General features: G+C 36.4%; 2 protein-coding genes across 2 annotated transcripts; one reads left to right on the top strand and one right to left on the bottom strand.

Moving 5' to 3' along the window:
• Positions 1-3,212: 3,212 nt before the first annotated feature.
• Positions 3,213-6,490, top strand: rps27a (ribosomal protein S27a). The gene is made up of 6 exons (XM_048200266.1): positions 3,213-3,292; positions 3,394-3,458; positions 5,669-5,723; positions 5,814-5,899; positions 6,033-6,164; positions 6,249-6,490. Exons 2-6 carry the CDS (start codon positions 3,411-3,413, stop codon positions 6,396-6,398), a joined length of 471 nt encoding a protein of 156 aa, XP_048056223.1. The 5' UTR covers positions 3,213-3,292; positions 3,394-3,410; the 3' UTR covers positions 6,399-6,490.
• Positions 6,491-7,537: 1,047 nt separating this feature from the next.
• Positions 7,538-23,071, bottom strand: mtif2 (mitochondrial translational initiation factor 2). Its single transcript, XM_048200262.1, has 14 exons — positions 22,911-23,071; positions 20,427-20,577; positions 20,125-20,257; positions 18,613-18,784; positions 18,349-18,509; positions 17,840-18,016; positions 17,478-17,617; positions 15,227-15,351; positions 14,199-14,403; positions 12,937-13,189; positions 12,640-12,780; positions 10,537-10,701; positions 8,051-8,191; positions 7,538-7,930 (listed from the first exon to the last, which is right to left on the bottom strand). Exons 2-14 carry the CDS (start codon positions 20,565-20,567, stop codon positions 7,758-7,760), a joined length of 2,127 nt encoding a protein of 708 aa, XP_048056219.1. The 5' UTR covers positions 20,568-20,577; positions 22,911-23,071; the 3' UTR covers positions 7,538-7,757.
• Positions 23,072-23,352: the final 281 nt, after the last annotated feature.

Here is a 23,352-nt window from a genome sequence, read left to right as displayed (position 1 = left end):
AATGTTCATGCATCATATCATAAAAATAAAGAGAATAAACTTTCACAGTGAAAAGTAAAGAGTTTTAAAAGGGGAAAAATTTAATTAAATAGAAAACACACCTCCTGCTCCTGCTATTAATTACCCTTTTGCAGTGTTCTTATTGTTAACTGAAATGATTAAAATCATTTTTTTAAAACTGAAATAAAGCTGAAATCAAATAAATTATATAAATATTACATGAAAAACTAAATAGAAATATATATAAAAATTACTAAAAATGCGGCATTATGCTGCCATGCCAGTAGTTGGCGATGTCACTTTGTAAAGAAACACTACTTGACTATAGACCGAGCGCATAATATACATGCGCATGACGTCACAATTTTCACAAATTCACATTATTGTAGTTTACATGGAAATGTTAACAGTATCATTTTCAAAAACTTGCAGTTTAAAACCCATTTTCTAAAAAAAGCATGAAAAGTTTTCCATTTTTAGTTGAAAATGGCGTCATGTAAACAGCCCTAAAAAATTTTTTTTTAAAGATTTTGTGTCGTAGGCTATGTAAAAAATGACAGCACGTGTTTCGAACAACATTAGGTTGAATAAATAATGGCAGCATTTTCTTTTTTTCTTTTGGCAAACTATTCTTTTAAAGTGGTTAAATACTCAAATTCTTGGTTGCACTTTATTTTACAGTATGTGCACTTACATGTACTTACAGTTTACTTACCTACAAGAAAGTACTGGGTAATATAAGGTAAGTACATGGGTTAAGGTTAGGTTTAGGTTCAGGGCATGGGCGTTTCCTCCGAGGAGGCAAGGGAGGCAGTGCCTCCTCAAAAAAATAGGATGAGAAAATAATCCATATTACATATAAAACAACACAAATATTACAAATTGACATTAAAAAGAGCACAAGTCACTCGTATTTCTTAAGGAACACTGCCCAACAGCGACACCCGCAGGTAAAGTTACAGCAGGAGGCATGCCTCCCTTTGCTCTCATAGGAAACCACTGAAAACCATCAGACCCCCGGTGTGCGGTGGGTTTTGTAGGGGGTAATTGAGAATGAATGGGGGAAAGTCACGTGAGAGGAGGCAATGTCTCCATCGCGCTATGATTGGATGTAATGGTTATGATTGGATATGATTGGTTTGTGCAATAAATCCCGCCTCTTGTTTACGTGCACGTTCCGCGCGTCAGTTTGAATGAACAAATGATGGCGTCATTGGAAAGACTAATTGAAAAGTAAACAGATCACCCAGTTAGATATCACCGCTTTATGTCACGTCAAAATCAAACTTGAAATGGACTGAAAACATGATGTCTGCAGAGGTTTTTAGTGCAATCAGCTTGGTGAAATTAAAAATACAATTCCTGTCTGTGACAGACGGTGTTTACGGAGCATGACTGATGATCCAAAATAGCTTAAGTTGACTATTAAAAAGAAAAACTTCAATACTCAAATAAAATATATTGTTTAAATTATTATTGCCTTTAGTTATTATTTTGGAATGAATGTAGAACTGCTTAAAACACTAACTTGATGAGACTGACTTGGTTTTGATAAATAGAACATTACATTTTTAATGTAAAATAACAAAATAGAATTGTATTTAGTTTCTTTTTTGATGCAATGTAAAGTAATGTTCATTTAACAAGGAAGATGTGTCAACGTTAAGAGTAATGCATGAATTTACAGATTCATAAATAAATAAAAATGTGCCTCCTCATTTCAGTACACCACTGCACGCCACTGGTTCAGGGTTAGTACCTAGTTATTACCCAGTTATTACAATTACTATCATAAGTACATAGTAAGTACATGGGGAATAGGACTGTAAAATAAAGTGCTACCAAATTCTTTCCCAAAGTTATTTTTTCACCCCATACGCATGCCTCGTCATCTGTTTCAGTGCCATTTGAGCATAGTTTGTACATTTTTATCTACACTGAAAGTATGCAGTGCATTTCATCTTGCTCACTGTAACTTTTATCTTGCATTATCCTTTGACTATTCACACAAGCAGAGATACCTGATCTCATGAAGGCTGCATAGTGCATGCCGTCTGCTCTCTCATGTCAAATCTGCTGTTTAGATCTTGCTACAGCTGTGTTCTGAATCTACTTGCTCCGTCCCCCTGAGCATTTATCACAGGCGGAGACAGTCCTGTTTTTTGGAACTATACGTGTCGTAGCATGGTTTACACGCTGCTTTCTTCATGGCGCAACTCTATAACATCATGCAACAGGTGTCAACAGTAATCACTTATGCCTGCTGGGTCATTTGTCTCGCGTCTAATAGCTGTTGCATGTTTGTTTGTAAAAGGAGTATTAATGTGATACATTCTTTTAAATGTTGTGCTGACGAATATATGAGAACATGCTGTTCAGAAACAGACCACTCAGATCTAAGTGCACAAATACAAAGAGTTCCATTTCCTCATTCTGCTTCAGCAGAGAAAATATTAGATTTTTGGCAATGAGAGATGAAGTAAGAGCCATGTTATGCACAGGCTGTTGCCTGTGGTTACAAAAACAAGATTGCACAATATTCACAAAAGTACTGACAGAGCAGTGAGCATGTCGTTAACTGGGTAAATTGGCCAACGACTATTTGCTCAAACAAGGGCTGGAAAGGATGTATTATGTAATACAACAAAGAGGTAGAAAAATTTGCATGCTTGTCAGATCTGACATAAGGAGGACTTTGTTGGACATTGCATGCATGTGAAAGTCCTTTGAGCCCACCAAATGCATCAAGTTAGTACAACCCTGATTGAACTGAATCCATTTTCAATTCTGGTGAGCAACTCTCAAATCCTCTTCTTTCAAAATGTAGTGCCAAAACTTGTTATAGCGCCCCTGGTGGTGTACATACATTTCTCCCACATACACTCACGTTCACAATATAAATTCTAAAATAGCGCTTAAGCAGTAAATAGCAAAGTTTTCCATTTATAATAAAAATACAATTCATTAAAAAATCGTGAGTTTTTTTAAATTAATCTAGGAGGCAAACCTGAGTAAACAGTGATGTGACGTTTCAGCAAGAGAAATAATCATTTATGTTTGTATCTGCAGACACTGTAAAATAATCGATTTTAACAGCTCAATAAAATGAAAACTCAATATGTTATAGTTCATAATTATATCTTAATAGTTAAATTAACGGCGTCTATACAACTTTAAAATGTTTTGTGGACATTTAACCGTCAGGCAGTTTGTCGGGCAGCCTTACAGCGCTGAAGAGCACGTTTTACCGTTTGAAGGACCCTTTTCGATTTCCGCCATCTACGAGCTGGTGGTGAGTTACTGTTACGAACGAATAATAACGAAATAAATATGATATTCGTTTATATATGTGCTTTAACTTTACCCAGAAACATTCATATGTTTTATACACAGGTGGATTGAACGTCAAGATGCAGATTTTCGTGAAAACCTTAACGGGGAAAACCATTACCCTCGAGGTGAGGCGCAGATGAGCCGCCCGAGACAGTTCCATACTTTATTATTTGAGTTTATTGCAGCGTTTGACTATATGATGCTAATTTTCTGGCATTGGAGGAACCTTTAAATATAATAGTATAGTATAGGTACTGTAATAACTTAAGCAAAGGCAATTTTTTTGAAGCCCTAAATGATGCTAATGCTATGTCATGTGGCTCAGCTGCATTCGTACAGTGAGGAGACTGGAAACGAATATAAACTGTCTAAAATGTGTCTACAATTTGAGGAAATAATAATATTAGGAATATTTAAATTCAGTTATGCAGTTTTTTACTTTTTTTTTACTTAACTGCAATTTCCCAAATTTACAGCCACAACACCAATGTATAGGTAACACTTTATTGTAAGTTTTCATTTATTAACATTAGTTAACTTCATTATTTAAAATGAACTGCCAGTGAACAATACTTTTATTAATCAATCAGACAGCATTTATTGATCTTAGTTAATGATAATCTGAACATTTGTCAAAAGTTGTATCTGTTAATATTAATGCATTGTGAACGAACATGAAATTTTTTTACTAAAATTAACAAATTCTGTAAGAACATGCTGCTCATTGTTAATGTTATCGAATTAAAGGATTAGTTCACTTCTGAAGGAAAATTTCCTGATAATTTACTCACCCCCATGTCATCCAAGATGTCCATGTCTTTCTTTCTTCAGTCAAAAAGAAATTAAGGTTTTTGATGAAAACGCTCCAGGATTATTCTCCTTATAGTGGACTTCAGTGGACTCCAAACGGTTGAAGGTCAAAATTACAGTTTCAGTGCAGCTTCAAAGGGCTTTAAACAATACCAGACGAGGAATAAGGGTCTTATCTAGTGAAACAATCTGTCATTTTCTGTATATGCTTTATAAGCACAAATGATTGCCGTGCATGTCCTTCCGCCTTCCATATTCTTCAAAAAGCCAACACTGTATGTCCTACACCTTCCCTATTCAACCTACGAAAAAAAAAAAAAAAAAAACTGGCACCGCGCTCGTTCTGTAAGTTGAATAGGGAAGGCGTAGGACATACAGCATAAGCTTTTTGAAGAATATGGAAGGCGGAAGCACGTGCAAGGTGATCATTTGTCTTTATAAATCGTATATATTATTTATTTTTATTTTTTTTAGAAAATGACCAATTTAGATAAGACCCTTATTCCACGTCTGGTATCGTTTAAAGCCCTTTGAAGCTGCAGTGAAACTAATTTTGACCTTCAACAGTGGAGTCCACTGTAAGGAATGTTTTCATCAAAAACCTTAATTTCTTTTCGACTAAAGAAAGACATGAACATCTTGGATGACATGAGGGTGAGTAAATTATCAGGAAAATTTTATTTGAAAGTGGACTAATCCTTAAAATTCAAAGAGTTTTCAACAAAAGAAAAAAAATGCCAGACTTAGGCCATGTTCAGACTGCCAGCAAAAATCCTTTTTTTTTTTTTTTTTTTTTTTTTTGCATATCCAGATGGGTTTTTGAAAGTCTGGAAAACAAACAAAAAAACAAAACATGAATTTTTTTTTTTTTTTTTTTTTTTTTTAAATCTAATTCAAACAAACCATGTTTGGAGGTGGTTTGAAATGTGATTCAAATCAGATTTGTGCAGATGCGTCTCAGTTTGGACGCTCTGGCTGCTCAAATCTGGATTTCAAATTGTCTTTGCATCACTTTTAATGCGACACACAGCGATAAAGTTAAAACCGATGACGGAAACGCTGCACAGCGAAGCTGGCAGTGACTACAGCACAGAACATCCCAATATATAGAGTTTTTCTTGTGCAATGGAGGAGTTCTGCACCGCAGCTCGACAGGTTGCTTATTTAGAGAGAGATTTTTCCTGCATCTGTTTTGAAAGATTCGTCACATACGTGGGTACAGCTGGTACACCTACGTCGTTGCCAAAGCAACCCATACAGAGGGGTTGGTTATGTCTGGACACACATCTTATTTAATCACGTGTAATTAATAGTGCAGACAGTCTGCCTGAGAAGATCTGATTTGAGGAAAAAATCCAATTTGCCTGCAGTCTGAAAACAACCTTAGACCTCAAAATCAGTTTGTCTGTGACTTGAAAAAAAGTTACAATTGTTGTTGGACTCCTTTTCATTTGAACAGATTTGAATAGCTGTTGCTTTAAGTGCAGTTTATTAAGTAATTTCAATTGGAATCAATGTTTTATAGGTTGAGCCCTCTGATACCATTGAAAATGTCAAGGCAAAGATTCAAGACAAGGAAGGTAAGTTGTGTGTGCAATGCTGTGAACTACAAAAACAAAAACAAAAACCATTAAGATAAAAGACTGACTGCTAAAATGTCTTGAATGCAGGAATCCCTCCCGATCAGCAGAGATTGATCTTTGCTGGTAAACAGCTGGAGGATGGACGCACCCTGTCTGACTACAACATTCAGAAGGTCAGTAGATAATGATTCAAGCTGAATGATCATACAGATTTGAAGGTTGTTTAATCATATTGCACCGCACAAGTTTTCCAATAATGTAATAGTCTCCAAAGCATTCAAATTAACGCTGCGCTCATTCATCCAGGAGTCCACACTGCATCTCGTGCTGAGACTGCGTGGTGGTGCTAAGAAGAGGAAGAAGAAGTCCTACACCACCCCCAAGAAGAACAAGCACAAGAGAAAGAAGGTCAAGCTCGCTGTGCTTAAATATTACAAGGTAGGTTACCTGTCAGGCATGTATTCTGCGTTCGGCTTCGGGAGTTGTCAGTATGATCTTTAAGTTGCCCATCTTGATCCTCAGGTTGATGAGAACGGCAAGATTCACCGGCTGCGCCGCGAGTGTCCCGCAGATGAGTGTGGAGCCGGGGTGTTCATGGCCAGCCACTTCGACCGTCATTACTGCGGGAAGTGCTGCCTGACTTACTGCTTCAACAAACCAGAGGACAAGTGAAGTACGCTCCTGACGACATGCTCTGTGTAGCATTCTGTTCTTGAGATTGTACTTTGTAAATAAAGTTGTGGTTTGCCACATTTAAAAATGAATCTCTTGTGTCCTGATTAACATCACTTTTTGGGGGTTTTGACCTATTATACTGACAAGTTGGCTAAAATTATTATTGGTAAATGATCATGAATAAATAAAACTTGGTAACAGGACATACAGAATACTTTAGTAACAAAGTATATTTTAGCGGGGTTATCTTCATTTTGCATTGTAATTTTCAGTCCTATTTTATATTAGGTGTCTTTGGCCTGGTTTCACAGACAGGGCTTAAACTAAGCCAGGATTAGGCCTTAGTTCAATTAGGGTATTTAATTAGCTTTTATAAACATACTCCTAGGAAAAAAAACATTACTGGTGTGCATCTTGAGACAAAACAATGGCTCTGACATATTTAAAAATGTCAATGCAAGTAACTTTCAGTTAAAAAAAAAAAGCTCAAACATGCATTTTAGTCTAGGACCTTAAGCCTCTGTGAAACCGGTGGTTTAACTACTAACATTTAAATTAATCGTTTGATACAATGCACTTTATATATATATAATTTTTTTTTTTTTTTTTTTTTAAACTGCATATAATTACATCTATAATTACACTGTTGACTCTTCCCTTACACCTACCCATACCACCAAACCTGTCCATAACCTTATCCATATCCAACCTTAATAGCAAAAGTTTTTTGCAATACAATATGAACACACATTGTACTTATTTTTTGATGGAAGTACATAGTAGTTAAAAACACCTAATCTTCCTTGCCTACATTAAATATGTACTTGTCAAAAGTTTTGAATAAGTTTTTTTTTTTTTTTTAAGTCTTATATTCACTAAATCTGAATTCATTTTATATTAGCCTAAGTTTAATTATTTAAATTAAACTTAAATAATTTTAATTATTTCATTACTTTTGACCTGGATTGTGTATACATTTTTATTTCCATCTTGATTTGATCCTTTTTCAGTATATATTTACTGGATTAAGGTACTGTTTAATGTATAATGGAAGCTCTATTATGAGATAAAGGTTAAAATATATTCATTGTAAAGAAAAAAACACCATGAAAATCATGATACCTTTCAAAGAATAATTTTTTGAAAACATGACTCTTCTTCATTTTTATTTACAATTTAAAATACATTATGTACACTTAGTCCTGATCTGGAGAGTCAAAATAAAGACAATCAAACTTTACTGTTTTTTATTATCTTTTGGTGATAGTGTAGGATTGCTTTGGAAATTTTGTTACAGCTTTTGCATTCGTACGTATACTACATAGCATAGTATACTGATGCGTCAATCGCAGTCCTTTAAAATCCTGGATCCCAAGATATTTTCTGTTTCATCTCAGATTCACTGTAACAAACTATTTCATCCCCGGGTTTGTACTGTAGTTCCTCATTATCTAAAGAAAGGCCACATTCCATGCCTGTCTTTACTGTCTGAACATCATCCTTCAGATGTTTCAGTGTTGTCACGGATCCTGAAGGAGGAAACAAATAAAATAAAATAAAAATTCAAACAAACATGCATTTAACATGTCAAACACCCAAGCATTAAATGCCATAGCATAGCATTTATCAGTACTGATGCATTGGTTTACCTTCCCAGAGAATGTCTCTCCCTCGAATAAGTCTAAATTTCAGCTTTTTGTCCAGTAGGCCCTTTTGAACTCTACAACCAGCCACTGGAATCTTCTTTTTCCCGACTGTCACATCAAATGTGGCCAGAACTGAGGCCTCACCTGAAGAATGAGGGGGGAAAGTAACATTCAAGGGCAAGAAAGACAAACAACCTAATTTTTTCATATACAAAGCACTAGTTTATGTTTTAGTCAATGACTCGTCAGCAGACCCACATGGAGTCTCCACCTGCAGTATTTTGAATCCTAATTTTTCATGCTTTCGGTTACCAATGCGTTTGTAGCACTTGCATCTACGTTTAACGTATTTTACGATTTTTTAATCTCATTTTACAGATCAAAATCAGTGCAAGAAAATCTCTAGATTATATCTGAGCCTGGGCATCAGGGAAAGTTCAACCCACAAATGTTGGCTTGGTCATTTTGACCCAGACAGATATGTTATCTCATTGGACTAAAACTTACGGACTCGACTGACACAGTGTATAAGAGTGTTGAAACAATCTGTATTGTATAACAAGGCCACAAGTCAAGGTCTGGGTAGCTTAGATGGTAAGCAAACAATCATATCTTCTAGAAAACATGTTGGATGCAGGACAATTGGGCAGGAGTAAAGACCTGAGTGACAAGGGCCACATTTTTATGGTCAGACGACTGGGTCAGAGTATCTCTGAAATGGCAAGGCTTGTGGGTTGCTTCCGGTCAGCAGTGGTGAGAATTAACCGACAGTGATCCGAGGAGGGACAAACCACAAACCGGTCAGGTCAATGGGCTCCCAAGGGCAACGAAGGCAATCCCATCTGGACCAAACTGACAGAAGGCCTTCTGTGGCACAAGGCCTTCAAAACTTTAATGATGGTTACGGGAGGAATGTGTCACAACAAACAATGCATCGCACTCTGCTGCGTATGGGGCTGCGTTGCCTCAGACCTATCAGAGTGACTATGATGACCCCTGTCCACCGTCAAAGGCTCCTACAATCCGTGAGCATCGGAGCTGGACCTTGAGGCAATGGAGGAAGGTCGCCTGATTCGATGAGACCCATTTTCTTTTACATCACATGGATGGCTGTGTAAGTGTGTGCTGTGTACTTGGGGAAGTGATGGCACCAGGATGCACTGTGGGTCGATGACAAGCCAGTGGAGGGAGTTTGATGCTCTGGGCAGTGTTCTGCTGGGAAAGTCTGGGTCCATGTGAACATCAATTTGACATGCTACCAACCTAAACATTGTTGCAGACCAGGTCCACCCTATGACAGTGGTATTGCCTGATGGCAGTGGCCTCTTTCAGCAGGACAATGAACCCTGCCACACTGCACACATTGTTCAGGAATGCTTAGAGGAACACGATGAAGAGTTCAAGGTGTTGCCCTGGCTTCCAAATTCCTCAGATCTCAATCTGATTGAACATGTGGGATGTACTGGACAAACAAATCTAATTCATAGAGTGGTGCAGGTGTGACGGCAGAATGCGAAAGTTCACCGCTGGTTCCTTCAAGATTTTCCTATGGGGTTTTATAATGGGGTTTTTCGATTTATGAGTAAAATGAAGCCTGTGGTAAACATAACTTGACTATACTTTGACATTTTGTTCTACAACGTAAACTGCAAACACTCAGACCCCTAGCTGTCTTATCAAAATGTACGCTTTCAAAAATGAAAATAACTGCTTCAAAATTTGCATTTTCGCCAAAAGTGTGTGTAATTTACATTGTAGAACAAAACGTCAAAGTTTAGCCAAGTTATGTTTACCCCAAGCTTTATTGTACACATAAATTGAAGAACCTTATAATAAAACTCCATAGGAAAGTCTTGAAGGAACCAGTGGTGAATTAGACTTCCGAGTTCTGACATCATACCTGCACCGCACCACTCTACTGCAGCTCCACGTTGGACATGAAGGATCTGTTGCTAATGTCTTGGGGTGTCAGATACCACAGGACACCAGCAGGGGTCTTGTAGAGTGCATTCCACGGCGGGTCGGTGCTTTTTTGGCAAATGTGGTGGTCCAACAGCATATTTGGCAGGTGGTCATAATGTTTTGGCTCATTAGTGTATAAATAAAGGTGACTTGACTATAACAGTGCAACAGTCAGGTTCCGGAAGTAAAAATTCTATTAATTTTCTCCATAGGGAAACAAATTTTTAATGATAACTTATAAACTCAAACACTGAGGTGCATAAGCTCAGATCAATGAGGCATATGTTCAGTTAGTTCCAAAAGGAAATACAAAACATGTCTCAAAAGAAAACAAGTTGACAAAAAGATTAAATCCAGCATTTGGTGATAATAGTATCCTAATGAGAGATTTACAAGCAATTTAAAGGGCAGGTAATTTTTGATGTACCCGGTACATCAAATTAAGTAAATGATTTTCAGCACAGCACAAGGGTTTAATAGAACAAAGAGTTTAAAATCAACATGTGTGATATTAAAGTTAAACTCACCAATTATATTTTCTTCTGTGGTTGGGGACAGTTTGCTGCTCAAGTCTTCTTTGAGTTCATCTATGAGTTTGTAGATGACTCTGTGTAATCTTAAGGGAATGTCCTTCTTAGCAGCCATCTGCTGAATCGATTTATTTGCATCAACATTGAACCCATATATGATGCCTGACCAATGATGGAGATAAAGAGAGAATGCAAGAAAATGACCAAGTCTGACACTTTGACAGGGCAAAAAAAAAATGCTTTAAATTTGTGGTTCTCAACCTTTTATACTTCAAGGCCCACCAAAGGCAATATATTTCTTGTAAATGATCTGGTAAAGATTTCTGGTAAAAGCTGCTAATTTTCATATTGTAATATTTACAGAAATTTTATGTGGCAATATTTAAAATAAATAAATAAATAAATTAAAATAATTATAAATAATTAAAATCTATAAGTTCAGGCGTTTGAAAAGTGTCATTTATGACTTTTCTAGTCATTTGTGATTTTTATTTATTTTATTTTTTTTTAACTCACAAACAGCAATTTCTACCCAATAAAATATTTTAGAGCTTGACAACTCGAAAAACTTACATTCATAATACTAATTTCCATTACTTTTCCAAGTCTTAAAATCACTCTTTTAAAGGTGCCATAGAATTGAAAATTGAATTTACCTCGGCATTGTTGAATAACAAGAGTTCTGTACATGTAAATGACATACAGTGAGTCTCAAACTCCATTGTTTCCTCCTTCTTATATAAATCTCATTTGTTTAAAAGACCTCCGAAGAACAGGCGAATCTCAACATAACACTGACTGTTGCGTAACAGTCAGGATCATTAATATGTACGCCCCCAATATTTGCATATGCATCAAGGCATTACACAAGGGCAGGCAGTATTAACGTCTGGATGTGCACAGCTGAATAATCAGACTAGGTAAGCAAGCAAGAACAATAGCGAAAAATGGCAGATGAAGCAATAATAACTGACATGATCCATGATATCATGATATTTTTAGTGATATTTGTAAATTGTCTTTCTAAATGTTTCGTTAGCATGTTGCTAATGTACTGTTAAATGTGGTTAAAGTTACCATCGGTTATTACTGTATTCACAGAGACAAGAACCGTCGCTATTTTCATTTTTAAACACTTGCAGTCTGTATAATGCATAAACACAACTTCATTCTTTATAAATCTCTCCAACAGTGTGTGATGTTAGCTTTAGCCACGGAGCACAGCCTCAAACTCATTCAGAATCAAATGTAAACATCCAAATAAATACTATACTCACACGATCTGATGCATGACGAACACTTTGTAAAGATCCATTTTGAGGGTTATATTAGCTGTGTGAACTTTTAAGGCAAGCGCGAACTCCGGGGGCGGGGCACGTGAGGAATTAAAGGGGCAGCAGCCTGAATCGGTGCATAGTTAATGATGCCCCAAAATAGGCAGTTAAAAAAATTAATTAAAAAAAATCTATGGGGTATTTTGAACTGAAACTTCACAGACACATTCAGGGGACACCTTAGACTTATATTACATCTTGTAAAAAAACGTTCGATGGCACCTTTAAAATTCCGTCATATATCCAGGTTTTCCAGATTGTGGGAACCTTAGATCATTAATAAAAATACAGTTGTTGAGGGAATGAATTAAAATAAGAAATATTATGCCAACTCATATCTTGATTTAACTGTTTTAGCTTATTTTAAAGTCTAGTGGGTCCCTGGTTGAGAATCACTAGATGCATCCAAATTCATGCACTTCCATGACGTTTTGTGCGAGTAGTGTGTTCACACTGAAAAGTCCAAAAAGAAAAAGTCCACTTTAAATACCTGGATGATGCACTAAATTAACCACAAAAAAAAAACTAAGTGTGGAATGTTGGACACTTCATGCACTCAACTGTTGCAGCTTTAATTACATAGCTGAGGGGGAGGGGCTATCAGACTCCAGTGTTGAATGACAAAATAACCTTATAAAATTTATACACTAAATGGTTGAGTACATAGCGCATATAGCATAGTGCGTCATTTGGGACACTATTCTAAATTAATGACAGTTTAGCGGCCATTTTTTATTCCTTTCCAATGGCTGATGTGGATTCCTACCTGAGAACGTCTCTGCCAAGTTAATGTCTCTTTCTGAGATGTCGCCCACACCAAAATGTACCACATCCAACTGACACTGGTCATCAGCATCATAACTTTCCAGGATGTTCAAAATAGCCTCCACTGAGCCGTCAACATCACCTAAATAATGAGAAAAGTGCAGCTGGTCACACACTATTTTCTTAGCATTCTAATGTCCCATTCCCATATATTTTTGACTTGAATTTACATGAGACTAAAAAAGCTCAATCTCTTATTGTCAGCAGTCCTGGTGAAATGAAGGAGGCGTCATCTCACCTTTGATGATCACGGGCAGCGTAAGTTCCTCCATCTCAGTTTTCTCACTGGCCCTGTGGATGAGTTTGTGTTTGTTGGCCCGGTACATGGCCGCCCTCCTCTGTCTCCAGGAGAGATGGGCCGTGCTTTCCCGCTCTTTCTTGTAGCTGTCCTGATGCTGCTTCTGCTTGGCTTCGATGGCCTGCTGGTCTTCTTTCAGCTTGTCCTGCTCTTCCATGTAGCTGCGCCACTCCACCACCTCACGGGCCCTTTGCTAAAAGAAATAACTATGTGAACTATGGCAGCATGGAGGTTAGCCAGTAATATATCATTTACAATACCAATCAAAATTTTGGAATCATTAAGATTTTTTTATGTTTTTGAAAGGAGAGTCTTGCCATAGCTGCATTATTTGATTAAAAATACAGTGAAACAGTAATATTGTGAAATATTACAATTTATAATAGCTGTTTTCTATTTTAATGTTTTAAAATGTTATTTATTTCTGTGATGGCAAAGCTGAATTTTCAGCATCATTACTCCAGTCTTCAGTGTCACATGATCCTACAGAAATCATTCTCATATGCTGATTTAGTGCTCAAGAAACATTATTATCAGTGTTGAAAACAGTTGTGCTGCTTAATATTTTTGTGGAAACCTTGATACATTTTTTCAGGATTATTTGATTAATAGAAAGTTCAGAAGAACAGCATTTTTTGAAATGGAAATCTTTTGTATCAAAAAGATGCCTTTACTGTCATTTTTTATTAGTTTAATGCATTGTTGCTGAATACAAGTATTATTATGATTATTATTAATAATTTTTTTTCTTACACCAACTTTGAATGGTAGTGTATCACAGTTTCTTCAAAAATATTGATAAAAAATGACAAAAAAACTGTTTCTCAAGCAGCAAATATTGATAAAAAAAAATGCTAAAAAATTGTTTCTCAAGCAGCAAATCAGCATATTAGAATGATTTCTGAAGGATCATGTGACACAATGAAGACTGGTGCTGAAAGAATGATGCTGAAAATTCAGCTTTGACACAACAGTTATATATTAAATTTTAAAATGCAGTATATTAAAATAGAAAACAGTTCTAAATTGTAATATTATTTCACAATATTACTGTTTTTAATATATTTTTGATCAAATAAATGTAGCTTTAGTGAGCATAATTTCCAAAACATCAAAAAATCTTAATGATTCCAGTAGTGTATAACAAAAAATGCTACAAAAACGTAGAATATCTCTCTTTAAAAACATAAGCTTAAGGATACCTCTGATTCCACCTCCAGGATCTCCTCACCAGCAGAGGGAAGATCTTTCCAACCCACGATCTCCACAGCGATGCTGGGCCCGGCCTCACTCACAGCCTGATCGTGCTCATCAAACATGAAGCGCACTTTAGCCCAGCATTTTCCTGCCACCAGTGTGCAGCCCTTCCTCAGAGTGCCACGCTGGATGATGGCCGTAGTAACAGGCCTGTGAAACACAACATGTGACTCTTATCATCCAATATATAATATAAAATATAGTTCTTATTAATTTCTGACACTGTAAAGGACTGTTCACACCAAGGATGATAACTATATCATTATTGTTAAAGATATAGTTCTAAAAATTGTTCTAAATACAATAGAATAGCAGAATCAACACAACAACTATAACAATAACGGCACAGAGAAACGATATCATTAGAATCAGTTTTTTCCACCTGATGAACGATAAAAACATTGACAGCCAATCAGAATCCATCCTACTTTCAGAGCTTGATGGATTTAAAGCGGCAAATGACAAAACTGCAGCGCGCACAGAAGAATAAACAGGCCGATAGCGTCTGCTGGTGTGGACACTAATATAGTTATCATTATAGTTACCTTTATAGTTATTGTCCTTGGTGTGAAGGGGCCTTAAAGGGTCCCCAAAAATGAAAATTATGCCATGATTTACCCACCCTCAAGCCATCCTAAGTGTATATGACTATCTTCTTTCAGACAAACACAATCGGAGATATATTTAAAAATATCCTGGCTCTTCCAAACTTCATAATGGTAGTGAATGGGGGGGTGGGACGTGATTTTGAAGCCCAAAAAATGCATCCATCTACCCATCATAAAAATAATCCATATGGCTCCAGAGGGTCAATAACGGCCTTCTGATGGGTTTTGTAAGGAAAATATCCATATTTAGCAGATGACCGTACACATCATATACACCTAGGATGGCTTGAAGTTGAGTAAATCATGGGGTAATTTTCAATTTTGGGTGAACTATCCCTTTAAGGATATGTACGGTTTACACTCACCCTTTGCCTTTGTCTGTCCGGCTCTCTATGACCGTCCCTTCTACCAGACCTGTGGGGTCACCCTTCAGCTCCAGGACCTCTGCCAGTGCCACCGTGGCTTCGGCTAGCTCTAATAAATTGTCCCCCTGCAGAGAAATTACACTCTAATTGCTTCCATTTACATATATAATTATTCCATTATCATGTGGTGAGGTACTGCTGTCACAAAACTACATACGGACTAAAGAGTGAGCAAATATAAAACCTGACAAATCCCTGGACACCCCAAAAATATTTATAGACACCTAAGCCTCACCAAAAAAGTATAAATGTTTTTGCATTAGATGCTAAAATATACAAAAGTGGTATTTATTTTAAAATAAATAAAGCACAAGCATAAGTTTCATGCAAGATGTTTTTTGGTTTTTACGTGATAAAAAAAAAAAAAAAAAAAAAAAATGTAAACTGTTCAAAATGAAGACAAATTTTGGGACACTTTCTGGTAATTAATTATGAACTTCACCTGTGATTACTTTGCTAGAACTAACTTATGCATTTACTAACAATCAACTTGACAGTTAGTTAACTGTCATTTCACAAATGGCTAAAAAAGGAGAAAATAATTCTGAGAAAAGATTTTACAGCATTTGCTTAAAGGGATAGTTCACCCAAAAATGAAAATTTGATGTTTATCTGCTTACCCCCAGTACATCCAAGATGTAGGTGAATTTGTTTCTTCAGTCGAACGCAAATTATGATTTTTAACTGCAACCGCTGCCGTCTGTCAGTCAAATAATAGCAGTGGATAGGAACTTCAACTATAACAGTAAATAAAACTTGCTTAGACAAATCCAAATTAAACCCTGCGGCTCGTGACGGCACATTAATGTCCTAAGACATGAAACGATCGGTTTGTGTGAGAAACCGAACAGTATTTATATCATTTTTTTACCTCTAATACACCACTATGTCCAACTTCGTTCAGCTTCCTGTTAGTGGGGTCAAAAAACGCGTTCTGATGACGGAAGTGATGTCTCGCCCATATACTTCAATGAGCGCGAGACATCACTTCCGTTGTCAGAGCGCGATCAGACCTCACTCACCGGAAGCTGAACGGAGTTGGACATAGTGGTGTATTAGAGGTAAAAAATGATATAAATACTGTTCGGTTTCTCACACAAACCGATCGTTTCATGTCTTAGGACATTAATGTGCCGTCACGAGCCGCAGGGTTTAATTTGGATTTGTCTAAGCAAGTTTTATTTACTGTTATAGTTGAAGTTCCTATCCACTGCTATTATTTGACTGACAGACGGCAGCGGTTGCAGTTAAAAATCATAATTTGCGTTCGACTGAAGAAACAAATTCACCTACATCTTGGATGTACTGGGGGTAAGCAGATAAACATCAAATTTTCATTTTTGGGTGAACTATCCCTTTAAGATGCTGCTTGGTTTGATATTTTGATATTATGAGACTTTTTAGTCAGTGACATTAAAGGATTAGTTCACCGAAAAATGAAAATAATGTCATTTATTACTCACCCTCAGGCCGTTCCACACCCGTAAGATCTTTGTTAATCTTCAGAACGCAAATTAAGATATTTTTGTTGAAATTCGATGGCTCAGTGAGGCCTGCATAGCCAGCGATGACATTTCCTCTCTCAAGATCTATTAATGTACTAAAAACATATTTAAATCAGTTCATGTGAGTACAGTGGTTCAATATTAATATTATAAAGCGACAAGAATATTTTTGGTATGCCTAAAAAACAAAATAATGACTTATTTAGTGATGGTCGATTTCAAAACACTGCTTCAGGAAGCATCGGAGTGTTATGAATCAGTGTGTCGAATCAGCGGTTCAAAGCGCCAAAGTCACGTGATTTCAGCAGTTTGAAGGTTTGACACGCGATCTGAATCATGATTCGACACAAAAGATTCATAATGCTCAGAAGCTTCATGAAGCAGTTTTTTGAAATCGGCCATCACTGTATAAGTCGTTATTTTGAACCACTGTACACACATGAACTGATTTAAATATGTTTTTAGTACATTAATGGATCTTGAGAGAGGAAATGTCATTGCTGGCTATGCAGGCCTCACTGAGCCATCGGATTTCAACAAAAATATCTTAATTTGCATTCTGAAGATTAACGAAGATCTTACGGGTATGGAGCGGCATGAGAGTGAGTAATAAATAACATTATTTTCATTTTTGGGTGAACTAACCCTTTAAATATTTGTGGCATAAGAGGGCAGAACTACTGTACCTTTAACGCAGACACATGGATGGCCTGTATTTCCCCACCAAACTCCTCACAGACTACATCATGGCATACAAGCTCCTCTTTCACACGGTGGGGGTCAGCCTGAGGTTTATCACATTTATTCACAGCAACAACAATCGGCACTGCAGATAAAAAACAGAGAACCTTAATGACACACAATGAACAAAACAACTCTACCTGGATCTCAAAATTATAATAATAATAATATATAAAAATGCGTGTATATACAGTATAGTAAGAATGTATTGAGTAATATAAATATAAAAGCATTAATATAAAAATCTGATTGCATTTATTCTAATTCAAATTTTCATCTCATTCATCATTTTTAAACTGTCGACTACCTTTGGCTTTTTTGGCATGCTGTATGGACTCAATTGTCTGTTTCATCACACCATCATCAGCTGCAACCACCAGAATGACGATATCAGTGACCATGGCTCCACGCGCCCGCATAGCAGAGAACGCTGCATGGCCAGGTGTGTCCAGAAAAGTGATCTTTTCACCTGAGGGCAGCTGAACTGAACAGGAGACAGACAAATTTGATCACAAAAGTCCTTTATAATGGCAATCCACCTGTTTGAAGCTCAACATAAACGTACTCCACACGGCTCCGTGGGGTTAATAAAGGCCTTCTGAAGTGAAGCGATGCATTCGTGTAAGAAAAATATCCATATTTAAACACGTTGTAAAGTAAAATAACTAGCTTCCGCCAGACCGCCTTCCATCTCTATTTAGTGAAAATTATGTATTATTTCATTGCTTTTTACAAACATTACAATTGTGCTACGCTGGGACTCTGAGGATAATCAAAAAATCGTAAATGGCACTGGAATGTTAAGGAGTTCAGTACCCCGGAACGCTCCGATGTGTTGCGTGATGCCCCCCGCCTCCTGAGCAGCGATCTGACTCTTCCTCAGACTGTCCAGCAGGGTGGTCTTTCCATGGTCTACATGACCCATGATGGTCACCACTGGAGCTCGAGGGACTAACTGAGCGGGATCTGGGGGAGGTCTGACGATTCAAACATGTTTTATGAATTACAGAAATGGACAAAATCATACATGTAGAAAATTATACAAAAGTCAGACAGCTGAATTATTAAAATCGTCCTCACTGTTTCTGGATATCTTTGTTTTCTCTGACTTTGGTTTCCACCAGTTTGGCCCATTTGTGTTTCATTCCCGATCTCTTTACTGCCTCTTTTATCCATTTCTCCTCCAGCACTGTGTCGGGCTCCAACTCGTCCAGATCAACATCTGTGTTGAGCAGGGCCTCATAGACATGATCTATAGAAGGGGAACAATACAGATATACATTACCGTGATCACCATTTGGGGACATTTCTTTTTTTTGAAAGAAATTAAAGTCACCTTGAAATCAAAATTGACAATTCTTATTTTTAATGGAATATTACATGGAACGTTTATGGAATGTTCACATCATTTTTTTTTTTCATGTGCTCTCATAATCTTTAATAAAAATATCTTCCCCTCCCTCTTGCAGTGACATCTCTTCTCTGATGACATGTTTACTGGCATGAGGGTAGGACAACCTGTCACTCAAATGAAATCCACCAATAGCAAACCACAAACATCCAACCATCCAATCAATTCCCCATGGACAAAATCAAGCCCCATCCTAATTTTTTCTTGTGCTGCATTCATGTCATGTTTCAATTACTGTAATTTTATGATGACAACACGTGACGTTCTACTCTGAGCTGTTTCTCAGACTGGGAATTATGCATTTCTATGGCAGCACTATCAAAGCGGTCATGTGGTACAAGTTGAAGGTCACAGAAAATTCCCAGCTTACAAGTGCAATTATGAGATCTATGAGGAAAAAATAAATCTCATAATTACAGTAATTATGACATTTCATGAACGCACCTTTTTTTCCCAGAAGCTATTTCACTCGGATATTATGTCACAATAGGGAAGAAAAGACTATCACGACTTCTGTTTCATGCTGACTTTAATACTTTTATTCAGCGAGGGTGCACTAAATTGATCAAAAGTAATAGTAAAGACTTTTACATTGTTAAAAAAAGTTCTTTTTAAAATGCTTTTCTTTTGAACTTCCTAGTCTTCAAAGAGTCTTGAAAAAATGCATCATGGTTTCCACAAAAATATTAAGCAGCACAACTGTTTTCAAAACTGATAATAATTTAGTATGATTTCTGGAGTAACAATGCTGAAATTTTAGCTTTGCATCACAGGAAAAAAAATAATTTTAAAATATATTCAACCGTCATTTTAAATTGTAACAATATTTCAGAATATTACTGTTATTACAATATTTTTATTTATTCAAATAAATGCAGCCTTGGTGATTATTCAGATCTTTTGACCTCCAGTGTATTTAAATAGAAAGCAGCTCTTATAAATTGTAATAATATTTCACAAAAAAATGTTGTCATGATGTACAGTCAAACCAAAAATTATTATTTAGACATTAGATGTAATTTTTTTATATTTTTACTAGTAGGTGCAGGACACTATAGTTCATTTATGTAAGTGAGGATAGCAAAATAAATATATAAATATTTAAATATAAATATATATATATATAGCCATAAGATACAGAAACTCCATCATAAGCTCATCTCATTGAGATCAACACTCACCAATGTCTTTATTCATGGCCTTGGCGAGTTCAGACACGGTCATCCTCTGTTTGATCTCCACCTCCTGCTTCTGTTGTTTCTCTAGATTCACTGGTTTCGATTTGAACTTCTCACCTTTGAAATGGCCCTTATTCTACAGCAGGACAAACACAACACGTTCTGCTCACCACATGCATACAAGGCATCCAAACAATATGGTTTGTACTGTAATCTGGAATTTTGAATTAAACTTGTGATCTGCATTGGAGTGTTGTGACCCTTCTGATAAGCATTAGAGAAGGATTCAACATTTTGAGACTGACCTGTTTTGCAGCCAGGTGTCGGACCTGAAGACAGGTGGATGGAGGTCCAGGGGCCCAGGCAGGTGGAGGGGGAAGATGTGGGCTCCCATGATGCCAACAGGACAATGCAGTCCTGCCAATCAGGGCTGCTATCCGCTTCATTGTAGATTATCTAATAAAAAAAGCTTAACAGTTCATATACAGACAATGAATATAAAATTATAGCATTAAAGGTGCTAAAGAGGATCTTTTCGTCGACTGAGAAACCAAAGACTGTTAGTGAGTTTTTGAAATGAGCGCATGCGTAAGAACAACGCCCCTCCTTCACAGCTCATTTTGAGGGAACGCCTCCCAAAACTCGTGCACAAGTATTGGAACACGAGTGTTTACCACCGGCATTCGCTGTGTCGTGTTAGTGGATTCATTATGTCGGACTCACCGCAGGTAACTCATAATCTGCAGTTGTTACTCCTGTCTCCTGACAAAAACATTGCATGCGGCGCCTGTGGAGTGTGGAAAGTTACTGGAGCACGCAGCCAGAGGGCCAATCCGCGCACGTCTCTCACAAGGAATGTCACGGCAGTGATTGACAAGCCAGAGGGCCAATCGTTTACGCAATTGGCTGATGTTTTTAAGACCCTACCTCATGCACAGATGATGTATATTAATATTATTCCTTTCAGTGCACCACTGGATTCATGGAAATTGGCTTTTAAGCATAATTTTTCACCGCATAAATGTATTGTATGGAATAATCAATATGTTTTGTATAAAAATAGGACCATATTTAACAAAGAATGTTTTGAAAAGAATATAATCTTTATTTCTAAATTCATAGAGACCTGCGGAAATCTGATTAGTTATGAAAAATTAATCAAGGAAAACAATATTAATATTACTCGTATAGAGGATAATTAATGGTATATCACCTAAACTTTTACATCTTATTAAATCATCCTTACATTACACTACATTAAAGGAAAAAACTCCTTGTTTAATGATAGGTGGAGATGATTTGTTAGATAAAAAATGTAATAATATTCATATAAGAAAAACATTAATCTCTACAAGTACTATTGCTCCTAAAGCAGTTGCTTTATGTAAACAGGTTTATCATTCCTTATGTTTGGGTAATATATGGTCTGCTCATAAAAACTTTGTAATACCAAATAAGATTCACTTTAAAATCCTTCACAATTTTTACCCCTGTAAGTTGTTTTTATCTAAGTTTATGGATATTCAACCAGAATGTTCTTTTTGTGGATCTGAAAATGAATCTGTGCTTCATTTGTTTTTTAGATGTCCCATTACAATATCATTTTGGACAGAGATTTCAGTTTTGATTTTACTTCCTTTAATATCCTTTTTGATATTACAGAAGAAATGGTCTTATTTCTGCTTTCTAATACTGGTTCTGTTCCTTTAGATCATGCAATCAAAATCCTCCGCATGCTTGGTAAAGGTCATATCCACAAGTCTAAATTTACAGCTTCGAAACCAAACTTTATTGTATTTTGCTCTGAATTAAAAAGTTTTGCAGATTGCCTATGTAAATGTAAAAGAAACAAAAAGGCAATTAAAACACTCCAGATATTAAATAAGATTATAAAGTCACCTGTGAATAGAGATACAATGTTTAGATGAGATCTTTCTATCCCCCCCACTTGAGTCATAACAAAAGTAAAGTTTTTTTTTTATTTTTATGTATTATCTGTTTACTTTGTCAATACTTTATGTCCCTCGTACCAAGTCATTTGTTTTTTAATTGTTCAATTCAAATTTATTATGTGTTGTTTGTTTGAATGTTAATTGTTGTTACTTGAAAATTTAATTAAAAAATAAAATAAATAAAAAAAATTTCCTTTCAGTGCACCTAATAAATAGTCTTTTATCAGTTAGTAAAGACAGTTTCAAGTAATATTGCAAAAATGTATAAAACAAAACATCCTCTTTTGCACCTTTAATCCAGGACAAGGTCAGACAGATATACTGTTGCATTACATCTTAGAAGACAAAACGCTTTTAAAATCATAAAAGAGATGTATCATGAATAGCAGTATTTTTTTAAATACCTTGTTTTAAGCAAATATTATGATAACAAACACAAATGAATCTTGTATTAAAGTTGATTACTACCTTTGTACTTTGATAAAAAGGTACACTGATGCTATAATACCATGGTAGTTTGATAAATGCAATGGTATGCATGATTATTATATTCATTTGCCATTACATGGCAATTGAGCCAATTAAAAGAACACCATGGTATTACCATGGTAAATGGCAAAAGACATAAAGCACAGTATATGTTCAAATAAAATAGTACTACCGTGTAAATTTTTATCATCATAACACACCAACACATAGTAATACCAAGGCACTTTTTGTATCTACACATATCTATAAAGCTGACATTATATCACAGTGGTTCAAGGCAGATTACCAGCATGATTACTTCCCTGCATGTGAAAAAATGACGTAGTAAACAAGAGAAAATACACTCACCGCTGAATTCATTCAGTATACAGACTTTAAAAGCAGAGGCGTGAAGAAAAAACCAGCTTTTAAAAGCAAATAATATCTGAAGTCATATGTCATTTCTGCTGTGTGGGCGCCGCCATGACAGTATATCCCACAATGTATTGCGCAGACTGCAGTTCAAACACACAAACACGCGGTGGCGACAAAATTCACAAAGTCCAAAACACAGTCATATAGAAATTAAATAAAAAGCATGATAAAAAGTGACGTGACGTGTAGCCAAGTATGGTCTCATGCTCGGAACTTGTGCTCTGCATTTCACCCATCCATGTGCACACACACAGAGTAAGTATTGAACACACACTCACCGTCAACACACACCCGGGGCAGTGGACAGGCATTTTTGCTGCGGCGCCCGGGGAACGATTGGGGGTTAGGTGCCTTGCTCAAGGGCTCCTCAGTTGTG

The sequence above is a fragment of the Megalobrama amblycephala genome, linkage group LG8 (genome assembly GCF_018812025.1).
Source record: "Megalobrama amblycephala isolate DHTTF-2021 linkage group LG8, ASM1881202v1, whole genome shotgun sequence".
Taxonomy (NCBI): Eukaryota; Metazoa; Chordata; class Actinopteri; order Cypriniformes; family Xenocyprididae; genus Megalobrama; species Megalobrama amblycephala.
The sequence above is the reverse complement of the archived record's forward strand: the minus strand, read 5'-3'. Positions and strand labels throughout refer to the sequence as shown.

Excerpts from the sequence above, each read along its gene's own strand:
- rps27a (XM_048200266.1), top strand. The coding sequence starts at position 3,411 with ATGCAGATTTTCGTGAAAACCTTAACGGGGAAAACCATTACCCTCGAG. Across the intron at positions 3,459-5,668 it reads GGAAAACCATTACCCTCGAG|GTTGAGCCCTCTGATACCAT; the intron begins GTGAGGCGCAGA and ends AATGTTTTATAG. Across the intron at positions 5,724-5,813 it reads AAAGATTCAAGACAAGGAAG|GAATCCCTCCCGATCAGCAG; the intron begins GTAAGTTGTGTG and ends TCTTGAATGCAG.
- mtif2 (XM_048200262.1), bottom strand. The coding sequence starts at position 20,567 with ATGAAGCGGATAGCAGCCCTGATTGGCAGGACTGCATTGTCCTGTTGG. Across the intron at positions 18,785-20,124 it reads GGCCATGAATAAAGACATTG|ATCATGTCTATGAGGCCCTG; the intron begins GTGAGTGTTGAT and ends CCCCTTCTATAG. Across the intron at positions 18,510-18,612 it reads AACAAAGATATCCAGAAACA|ACCTCCCCCAGATCCCGCTC; the intron begins GTGAGGACGATT and ends TTGAATCGTCAG.